The sequence below is a fragment of the Pomacea canaliculata genome, linkage group LG3 (assembly GCF_003073045.1).
Source record: "Pomacea canaliculata isolate SZHN2017 linkage group LG3, ASM307304v1, whole genome shotgun sequence".
Taxonomy (NCBI): Eukaryota; Metazoa; Mollusca; class Gastropoda; order Architaenioglossa; family Ampullariidae; genus Pomacea; species Pomacea canaliculata.
Genome location: NC_037592.1, coordinates 23,351,330 through 23,362,493, shown reverse-complemented (window position 1 = coordinate 23,362,493; position 11,164 = coordinate 23,351,330). Strand labels below are relative to the sequence as shown.

At 39.0% G+C, this 11,164-nt stretch overlaps 1 protein-coding gene across 2 annotated transcripts; it reads right to left on the bottom strand.

The window, feature by feature from the left end:
• Window positions 1–247: 247 nt before the first annotated feature.
• Window positions 248–10,187, bottom strand: LOC112559027. 2 transcript variants are annotated; one of them, XM_025229856.1, is made up of 10 exons: window positions 9,562–10,187; window positions 8,274–8,335; window positions 7,410–7,496; window positions 3,994–4,255; window positions 3,546–3,725; window positions 2,469–2,533; window positions 2,093–2,173; window positions 1,178–1,300; window positions 749–870; window positions 248–312 (listed from the first exon to the last, which is right to left on the bottom strand). In XM_025229856.1, the coding sequence occupies exons 1-10, from the start codon at window positions 9,573–9,575 to the stop codon at window positions 256–258; spliced, it is 1,053 nt and encodes a 350-aa protein (XP_025085641.1). In that variant the 5' UTR covers window positions 9,576–10,187; the 3' UTR covers window positions 248–255. The 2 variants fall into 2 exon arrangements, with proteins under 2 accessions (XP_025085641.1, XP_025085640.1); XM_025229855.1 differs by lacking the exon at window positions 9,562–10,187 and adding an exon at window positions 8,630–9,553.
• Window positions 10,188–11,164: the final 977 nt, after the last annotated feature.

The following is an 11,164-nucleotide window of genomic DNA, read 5'->3' as shown; positions in this document are numbered from 1 at the left end:
TTTAACTTTTATTTTCATGAAAATAAGAAAATATGATTAACCATATATACATGTCAGGCCCCCAAACTCACATAGAAATACTTCCAAGACTACAAATCTTACAACAGACCAACATTTAAAAAAAAAATAAGCGACTAAAACTAGTGTCGTATGGGTCAAATTCTCCTAAATTTCACAAAAATAATGTTTCACTTTATGATATAATGACTGTTAAAGATCAATGGACTACGACCTCACCTTTCTTTTCAAGAGCAGCTAATGCAACAAGGAATGCATCATAAAAAGGGGAACTACCACCAACTTCAATACGTTCTGGAAAAAAAAACCCAATGAGCTGAATGTTATTATCTTTTTATAAGAGAAAAAGCCCCATATTTTTGCAGTTAATCTCAAATTTAAAAATTCCTAGATATAAGAATATTATAGTCAACTATTGCACACTATTACATAAAAAAAAATTTGGCTAGTCATTTGATGAAAATTTTGCAGTCCACTTGGTCTTTAAATACTTATACCTGGTGCTGTCAGGAACAGATCAAAGAAACAAATTTTAAAGTGTAAGCATTGTTTTCCTGTATCACATAGATTTCACTCCTTATAGTAGTAACTAATGCCAAGAGAACAACAAATTGAACAATATAAATGTAATCAAACTAGCATAAACTGCTTTCAATAAATACTTGTGATAATTAAAGGACTGCCAAAGGTAAAAAAGTCCTACAAGAATTTAGTCAAGTCAAACTCTCACCAATGGCATCTCTGACACGAGAAAAATCATTGGTAAGATGCTGTGCAACGTCGGCCTGGCCTCCAAAGTGACCACACTAATGTTCTCTTCAGATCCAGATTCATTGACAACATCTTCCACTCCTGTAAGAAGCACAAGCAAACCAATTATCCCATGACAAGCTGAGTAGTTTGATCCATATTTTGGCAAGAAGACACAACTTGTACTGCTCCTCTCTAACATCTGATAAAGGACAGAAATTTAAACTGAAACCACAGCTTGGGACACTATTAAAGCATGAAAATGTACATGATATAAACAATTAGTTATTCAATACATTATGAATTTCTAGCAATTAGGATTTGCACTAGCCTGTAAAACAAAACTTCACATTTTAGAGCTGAACTCTAAAAAGACCACAGAAAAGTCTATGCAGAATTGCTTCCCTACCATCAACAAACTGATTAACGATGTTGACCATTTGTTGAAAAGCTCCACCCTCGTGCATACTCTCTGAAGTGTCCAGGCACAAGACTGTATCATAAGAACGTGCTCTGGGTGAAGATAATGGATCTGCAAAAATCAAACCACTTACTAAACACTACAACTTATTAAAGCTCATCTCCATGTCAGTGCCACTGCTGTTGCTTTTTACTAACTTTTTATCTTTAACTTGTTTATGCATGCATTGGAACTTTCATAGGAATCAAGAGCTTGACAGAAATGAAGCTCAAGCTACCATGCTGCTATCAGATAACTAACCTAATCCTGTTGATGACCTATATATTTAAAGTATGTCTTCATACCAATCCAGTGCTGCTACCTCTGACACCACAAATCTCAGAAATCCTTCAGGATAAGGCTGTCTGCAACACTGCAGATTGACTTTTGGCACTTTCTGTCAGTCTCATAAGATTAAATTAAAAAGAAAAAACTTCCTTGGAGTTTTTTAAATGTCTTTTCTGTGCAAGAATAGGGTAACTGATGAACTAAGATAATCTTGAGTTAACTGTATCTGTCTCTTCTCACCTGGCAGTAGGGGTGTGGGAAGGGGTATTGTAAAATGGGGTAAGATTGGTTGGTTGTTTTGCTGACCACTGGCCATGAGGATGTTTCCTCTTACATAATGATTTTTCATATATGGTTTTGAGGTTTAGGGTAATGATGTATGAGTAGGAGTCTTGTGTGTGTTCCTAAATGCTGTTTTAAGTTCATGTATATTTGTGTTTAGAGTTCTAATATGTGTGTTTATAGAAGTCAATTATAACTGGTCTTGTTTACAGCAGTTTCAAAATGATGTGTAGTTTGTCGGATGCTCATACCCTTGCTGGAGTAATGCTCTTGAAGCAATAAAGAATCAATCACCTGGCAGTCTGGCTCGTGCAAGAGCATCATGCAAATGCTGTAGGTCTACATCAGGTCCACCTTTCACTCTTATGCCTGAAACTGAGGAAAAAAGTCCAGCTTTGTTTAAGACTCCTCAGATATAATACAGATGTTTGGATTCAAGCTTGTGTGGCCACAAAATTTTACACCTGAGAATCTCCTCATACATGTCATTACTGCAAGTACTTCTTTCTGGTTGCCCTGGTTAATTTACTGCAGGCTAAACCGATTTCTCTTTTAAGCTGCTTTTTGTCTTTGTTTTTTTTGCCATTATATTTATTTGCACAAACAAGTATGATATACTGAATATGTACACAATCATCTTATTTGATAAAAGGATAAAAAGTAAAGTCACCTTCTATATAGTTTTTGGAAACTGGAAAAGGAGATGACATCTCAGCAATATTTTTCTCAGAGTCTCTGCAAGAATACATTTGCTATTTATTTCACGCCATAACACTTAATTTTGGAAATGGTATAGAATTTACAACAGTATATCTTTGTTGACAAAATATAATTTTGTGAGTACATGAATATGTTCTTTCTTGCCAGATGATCACAGGAAATAAAAGGTTACACTCGCTCTTTAACCATCGATAGTTCTCCCTGACTGTGGCAGAAAAAAAGAGTCTGCGTGCCCCTGGAGCGGGTATGACGATCCAGGAGTAGGCCCTCCTTTTTGCTCACAGCACTGCAAAGATGGCTCAGGAATGGATGCCTCTGCTGGGTCTTTTGAACTCAGCAGTGGATCTTCTCCCTTGGGGGCGGCGCAGGATGCAACCTTTAAACTCGTACCTTCTTTATTTCTGGAGACAGGAACTGGTCATCTAGAGAATGTCCTAGTCACCTTACATGCCACCCAACTTCTACCTTGTTGGATGGATTTGGAACAGGCAACTGGTCATTCAAGAGGACATTATTTTGTCCTAGTCACCTTATACACCACCCAGCTTCTATCTCGTTGGATGGACTTGACCTGGCTGCAGATGGGGTTCTCTTTCAGAAGGAACATACAATGTTCTTTCTTGACACTGACTCCAGCTTGACGGGCTGGTGTATCCTCTTACCCCTTCCTCTATTCAAGGTCAGGAATCTTGATTTCTAGACGGAAGACTTTTTAGCATCTTCCCTCCAGTGGACAGATTCACGACCACTCTTCAGCCCTCCATATTAGAGTGTATGAGGGCAAGGAGCAAGTTCTCCAGCCGGCGACGTATCCGGTGTTTTACCTTGGAATGTCACACTTATGTGTGAATGGTAATAGAAGAGGTTGTATTTCCTTGCAATGAGTTTATCATTCGGGGCAAACAAGTGTGCATTGTCCGATACTCTGAGATATACCACAACAGTTCATGACAGATAAAAGCTGACTGACATGGTATTTCATGCCTTTTAACTACTTGAAGAAATGAAAACAAATAAAAAATCTCACCCTGTTCCCCTCTCTAGTGGGTTGTTTTGAGCTGTTGGCAAACTGTTGACGACACCATCTGTTATATGACTGCCGTATGTTTCTCTTGAATCCAAGATGCTCTCTGATTGTTGAAAGCTTTCAAATGCTCCATTTTCTGATAGTGACTGGTTCACTGCCACTGTTGTTGCAGAAACTTCTCTGATGAAAATCGATGCCAAATATTTCTTTAGTGGACAATGATTTTGTTTGGCATATTAGTTTTTTCTATTTTCTTTTACTTTCTTTACATTTTTTATGTTGAAAAAATATTTCAGAATCTTCTGTTGATAATAAAAAAATAGTGAAAAATTAATCTTATTCAATTATTACTAGTTTAACATATTTCAGAATTCTTTTTCAGCAAGTAATTAATATTCATCAAATCTTTAGCAACTAGTGATCCAAAAAATGTTAATTCTTTGATTACCTGCTTTCTGCATTTTGAGAATGTTGTTCTGTGGAAAACTCCCGGCCATCTCTGTAATACTTCTCTAGTGGATCACACATTGCAAGCTTCTTGCCCACATCTCTATAATGACAATCTTCTGATAATGTTTTGTTGTCAGGAATGCTATAAGTCCTATTATATGTGATAAGATTCTGTCCTTGCAATTCTTTCAAAATGTTCTCAAGAAGTCCATGGGTGAGTTTTGTTTCCTCACAGAGAACACTTGTCATCTTTTGGATTTCTGTTACAAAAATAATGTTTTAATGCAACATGATCAATAAGCTTTAATAAAATGTTTATAAAGATTTAGAAATAAAAACTACACCCAAGGTCTATTCTCATCTAATTCTTGCCTCAGCTTCAGAAAATAAATTTAGCTGTTTTTGTTGCTTGTTGACATAAGTAAAAAATAAGGTTATCTACCAATAACAGGAGATAATATGTAGGTGGTCAATGAGCTAGTTGCACTATTAGGGTCATCTTTATTATTTAGTGAAATGATTATAGATATATCTTGTCCACTCTTTAACTAAGGACCAAAATCAAATATAATGGTTATAGACACTGGATGAATGCCTTTTCAATAGGAACATAGGTGTTAATCACAATAATAAGTATGAAGTATCACTTGCAGCATTCAGTATATGAAATCACTTATTTGAGCTGATTTACTGACTTTCAGGTGAAATAAATTCTTGCTAATTTCCTCATTTCTTTTTCAGTAATATACTCATCTATTTGATCAGTTTTACCCAATGATTTATCACCCTTGGCTTTCATAGTGTTAAAATAAGAACAGGAAATCGAAGGCTATAGATTCAGTGAGTGTAAGTGGATCACCATATCTAGGACAGGAAGGGCATTGGTGTTTTATGCCAAGCCAGAAACTAAGACCAGTTTAGTTTATTCCTTGTTGCTCCCTTGAGGAGCATAGGGGTGCAACAACACTTCGCCAGCGGAGCCGGTTTTGGGCAGCCCCCTTCAGTTGGCCCATGTGCTTCCAATGTTCTTTGCCTCACTTTTTACTATTCTTTTCCAATTCTGCTTTGGTCTTTCAACTCTCCTCTTCCCCTGAGGGTTCCAGTCAAGTACCTGCTTGGCAATGGTGTCAGCTATCCAGCCCCATTTGCGTTTTTTGATGTCTTGGCTAGTGGCATTCTGGTTGGTTCGTTTCCACAGGCTGCTGTTGGAGATCTTTTCAGGCCATCTTATTCCCAGAATATGGCGTAGGCATCAGTTGGTAAAGGTCTGGAGTTTGTTGTTGATGGCATTTGTCACTCTAGGTTTCAGAACCATACAGTATGTAGGACTGCCTTCACATTGGTGTTGAAGATGGGGGTCTTACTGCTGAAGGATAATGCTCGGGAGTGCCAGATGGGGTGTAGGCTGTTGAAAGCATGCCTGGCCTTATTGATGCGGCTCTTGATGTCATCGTCCGCTCCACCGTCCTTGTTGACAATACTCCCCAGATACAAGAAGCGGTCTGTTTCCAGGATGTTCTCTCCTTGAAATTAGATTAGGAGTTCCTGCTTGTTGCTGATTCTCATTACTTCGGTCTTCTTTCTGTCGACCTTTAAGCCAGTCTTCTCTGCTTCCTCTGCTAGCTTACTCAGTTTGATTTGTGCATGTTGTTGCTGATGAGATAAGAGACTACTGTCATCTGCAAAGTCCAGGTCCTCTAGCTGTTTGGCGAAGGTCCACTGGATACCGGTGTTGTTGCCTTGGGTTGTCTTGCGCATAATCCAGTCTATGACCATCAGGAAGATTGTTGGTGATAATATGCAACCTTGTCTTATGCCGGTCTTTACTACAAAAGGTTTAGTGAGTTTGCCATTGAGTTTGCCATTTGCTGGATCAATGAAGGACTTCAGCTTAATCTTGAAGACTACTACTAAGAGCTGGTGGTCTGAAGCAACATCTCTCCTCATTCGGACATCTTGAAGACTTCTCAACTTTTGAGTAACTGTTATGCGGTCAATATGGTTTTCTGTCTGGCAATCAGTAGAAGTCCAAGTTGTCTTGTGTATATTTTTGTGTGGGAAAACAGTGCCACCTATGACATAGTCATTGAAAGCTCAGAAGTCTGTGAAGAGCTCCCCATTTTCGTTGCAGGTGCTGACGCCATATCTTCCCATGATGAGTTCCCTGTTGGTGTTATCATCTCCCACTTAAGCATTTAGGTCTCCCATAATGATCTTCAAATCTCTTCTAGGTGTGTGGTCAAGCAGAGATTGCAGGGAACTGTAGAAGTCTTCTTTTTCCTCTTCCTTTGCTGCATTTGTTGGTGCATAGCATTGGATGATGGTGATCTTCCTTCCTTTGGCGTTGAGTCTTGCTGATATGAGCCGAGGTGAGACTGGTTCCCAGGCCATAATGCCTTTGTTGCCTCTGTTGACATCCCCTGTGCTACTCCCTGAGTATGATCGTTGTCCAGATCTTTGTGGCCAGAGTAAATAATGGTTTCTCTGATGTTAGTCTGGACTGGCCACTTTCATACCATCTGGTTTCGCATAACCCGAGAACCCTGATGTCTTTTCTCATTTCTCTGGCCACTTGAGCTGACTTGCCACTTTCATAGAGGGTTTTGATGTTTCAGGTCCCTATCCTGATTCTTGCCTTGGTCGTCAAAAGATGAGTAGGCAAGCTGGCTTCCCTAAGGCTTTCACCAGCATGCGTCATAAGCTCTTCTAGACAGGAATCTTCCCGACCCTGTTGTGGTACTGTTTCAGTTTCTGTAACACCCCCTTTTTTTTTACATGAGTAGGTTGTTAGCCCAAAGCAAAACCCCCAACCTTGAGGGCCAGGGTGCAACATTTTAGTCTGGCCTCTACCCTGACAGACATGTTCAGATTGGTTAGACCTGCCAGGAGCACAAGGCTACGGCCGACATCGCTCTGTTGATTGACAAGGCGTGCAAGCCACCACATCACTACAAGGTAAATTGCACCAGCTAGTGGTGAGAAACTAAGACTATAGGCAAAAAAACCAGCCCTGTAAACAGATGCCACATGCAGAGACAAAAACAGCATGCCCAAGACAAGACCTGAACTCATGACAGCCAATATCTAGGACAGGATATGCAAATAGTGGAGTTCAACCAACTACTTCTGTTACCTTTACCATTCCTGATATAATCAGGTACCCACTTCTGCTAAATACCTGCTGGATGGGGAGGTATGGGTTTTAGCCCTTTTGCTTGATAGGTGAATGCATTAACTACCATGCTATGAGCCTATCTTTTTGTCATGCAGACAATTAAGCAGCTGCAACATAGAGGCAAAAACAAGGCAAAGCCTGCCCCCAAAAGAAGAAAAAAACCCTCAGAAGAAATAAAGAAAATGAAAGGAAGGAAAAAAAAATAGAAAAAGACAAACAGAAAAAGATATTACTGTAACCTTCTTTTGTGGACTTCTGGATGCAGGTAAGTGTTTGAACCACCTCCTTCATCAAAGTAAAAATATCTTTCAGAACACCACTGCTGTCTGCAAAACAAATATAAGCAACAAGCTGCCAGAAAGTTATGTACTGGAATAGCATGTCAGCACAAAAAATGACTAAAGCAAATGCATTTGAAAATTACCAATTAAACACATTTTAGAAATGTTTTGAAATAAATGTGACAGCTATTTTATCTATTATTATGTTACAGTTACACTTAATTTTTAGCTCTTCCTATACAGATGTGAATGTCTTCATAGTTGTAGCTCAACTGCCTTGTCGGTATTGAATGAGCTATAAGACTGGTACAATAACAGATAACACTTTGTTAATCCTAGAGGGCAATATATATGTGCAGAGGTTCACTCACTCAAACTCTCATTCATTTTATCTTATTAATAGTGGTGGTCTTAAAACAATCTTGTCTCTTCAAATGGAAGCTTCAATTGTGAAGAATAACATGGCAGGTAAGGAAAATGAGTAGCACAAGAAGGTAAAGCATGCATGACCAGTAAAAAAAAAGGTGAAAAGCAAAGGAAAGTTCATCAGCACACCAGTTATGATATTCTGGGCCATAGAGAAGCTGGGAAGACAAACAAATTAGGAGTTGTAATAGTCCTCACAGGACAATAATAAACTTTTAAGAAGATACCCTGTCAGGTAAGGTCTAATAAGGCTGATCTTGCGAAGGTTAAGGAAGACAGACTACTTAATTCTTCCTTCTCTCCCTCTCTCACTCACATATGCACATCATACATGAAACTAAGAAAAATGGAATAAATAGCTATAAAGGAAGCATAGTAGTCCTAATATGTCTTCACCTTTTGATGGATTGGATGAACCTTCCTCCCTATGATCACTTGTTTGCTCCTCTCCTGTATTCCTGATCATCAAAGACATACAAGAGTTAGTCTAATTTACACACACACCACAAAATACCTGCATCAATAAGAGGATTCTTAAGCATGTCCTGTGAAATGATGTATGTGAATGGTAGGCATATTTGTCAATGCTGGTAAAATGTCATAGTTCAAGTTAAAAATACTATTTAATTCTCATTAGCAATGGTATCAGCTTTTGCTTATGTTGATTTCTGCCCTTAACTTTTTAACTGTGTTTGTCAAATTTGATCTATTGACATCTGAATGAACGAAATATTGAAACACTTGTATTGTACCTAACTTGACATGTTGACAGCTCTTGTTCTCCAATGAGGCACATTTCAAGTGAAGGGAGAGAGAAAAATTGTGGTGGTGCCAGCCACCATATGATTCACTTGAACATTCCTTTATTTCCCCTCTCACTATCACACTTTTTCTGTCTCTCTCTCATATAGGATAATCTGTCAAACTGCATCTGATAAAGCTCATAATTAACAAGTGCAAGATGATAGAATGTCACCTAATACTCCCTTTGCCCTTATCCTTCAGTTTTATTCACCCCCAATGTGTACAGTTATATTAGTGAATCATTCCATGTCAGACTACCACATCTTTAACAGTGGTATAGTGGCACTGAACATCAGATTTTAATGCTGAGGCTATTTCTCTTAAAGCAAAACTACATAACGACAAATGAATGGGGAGAAAATCATAGTTATTGATACTCAATTTCACTCTGTATTCAGCATTTTTCATGAACATCTGTTTGATTCTCTATATCTCCCTGCATCTTCTAACAGTAATACTGAACATTGAAATAACAAGGAAATAAATAAGAAAAGTACTGCTGTCAAAATAAATACAACTTTCCCATCCCAGATAGGTCAAGCAGCTTATTTCGGCTGGGTAGGGTTTGGTTGACAGTAGGAAAAGGGCTTCCAACTTGAGGTGATTTTTCTCAGTAGGGGGGAAATGGAAGGGGTGGGTGGAGGAAACCATGAGTACCTGGAGAAAACCTCTGCATGGTACCCAGCCCAGTAAATAGATGTCACATACAGTGCCCCGACAAGGAACCTCCTGAATGCTGCTTGAATAATTCTATATATATATATTCTAGCTAGCCACACTTCCTTTTATACTTTTACTGCATCAATATTATGGAAGTAAGTCAAAGTAATAAAAACAAACAGTATCCTTTAGATGTCCTGCAATACCTGTCATAACTCACCTGAGTGACGGCATAAACGGATCAGTCGTTAGTCTTCCAACATAATCTTCCTCTTCTTTTTCTGCTGATGAACTTTCTCCCTCGATCGTACTTTCTTGTCCGAGGATGATGTTGACAGTACGTTAGGGTCCGTTACACTTGGAATCGGAGACCTGTTTTCTTGAAGAGCAGAAGAAACTGCCGCAAGACTTTCTGTCATAGGAACATTTTCTAGAGATGAAAGTGGTGATCCATTATGATTTTGATCCATGACTATAATCACTATAGCTGCTTCGTAAAACCGAATATATGAGACGATCAATGCATAGTGCAGCAACTACGGTAAAATCACTTTGTAACCAATCTCAGTAGATGAACGAACATTAAATGCCAGCATTACTTTTTTGTTCCCATAAACTAAATTTAACGCCAAACATTAACTGACAACAATTCACGCATCAGTATGAAAAGGTGACATCCACTTGAAGAGAATCTAAAATTAGGTACTCTAAAAATAACATTGAGGAAAAGCGTCCGTGGATTTACGCACTGATTGCGGTAATTCCCGGTAGGATAGGTCTTATTCGTCTTTTCCAGTTGTGTGTATTTTCGTGAGAAGAAGGAAGCATCTAGGAAGAAAAACTAGCGGTCTGATAAAACTATGGGCCACCGTCGCTTTTAGATTCACTTATTCAGCATAGTTTTCTTTTAGTTGATTGATCTATAATAGGATAATATGCGGCTGGTCAGCTTCTCATCCCATGCAGCTGACCTGTAAATGTTGACTTTTGCACTTCCTGCAATACGAGAGCTCTCACGTCGTCTGCTCTTCAGCTTCGTAACAGTAAGATCATGCCTCCATATGGAGTGGCATACAAGAAATTTCATTTTTGTTTCTCGCTGAAGCTACAGTGGCGTGGGAAGATGCTCGGCTTTGGGAGAGGGATGACAAACTTCATGCTGACAGTGAACGACGTTCACAGTCTTGCATCCTCTATTTTTTTGAGGGGGCAACTATACCCAGCCCGGCCTTGCCCCACCCAGTTCCTACGTACGCCACTGATCGAGATGCTATACAATTCATTTTATGATCATAGGACTGGGGTATCAACGGAAGAGCTTTAATCATTTCTATCTCTCCTTACCTAATTTATTTTATAATTATAGAATGCATATGTGGCTATATATCCCAATTCGTTTTATAATTACAGAACTGGGTTGCGAAGAGGGGATTAATTTCTGTAATTTTCAGCTCAAGTTATTTTATAATTATTGAGCTGTTTCATGTACCTGACGTCATTTAAACATTCATGGAGGACAGCTATAACGAGAGGGGGCGGACTGGGGCAGCCGCTCCTCAAAAAGGAGAGATGCAATTGATCTTCGCAAAGTTCAAAATAGGTAGAGGAAGAAAGAGAAGGAGAGAGGCAACAGAGAAAAGAGATGGAGAGGTAACTGGAATCAGATATATGTTATTGAAAATGTGAGAGGAATAGCTGGCATAAAAGCCTTCGATCCCAACTTTGGCTGAGTGACCTGCCAGGCTCATAATTCGTCTGTCCCCTTTCTTTACTGTCATCTCCCATGCTCCATGCAGTCATCCTGAGGGCACACGCTATAAACA

Bases quoted from the DNA above. Each gene is read 5' to 3' on its own strand.
- LOC112559027 (XM_025229855.1), bottom strand. From the start codon at position 8,673: ATGTGCCTCATTGGAGAACAAGAGCTGTCAACATGTCAAGTTAG. The intron at 4,256-7,409 runs GTTACAGTAATA...TTTTTGTAACAG, and splicing joins CCAGAAGTCCACAAAAGAAG to AAATCCAAAAGATGACAAGT. The intron at 2,534-3,545 runs GTGAGATTTTTT...GTATTCTTGCAG, and splicing joins CCACTAGAGAGGGGAACAGG to AGACTCTGAGAAAAATATTG.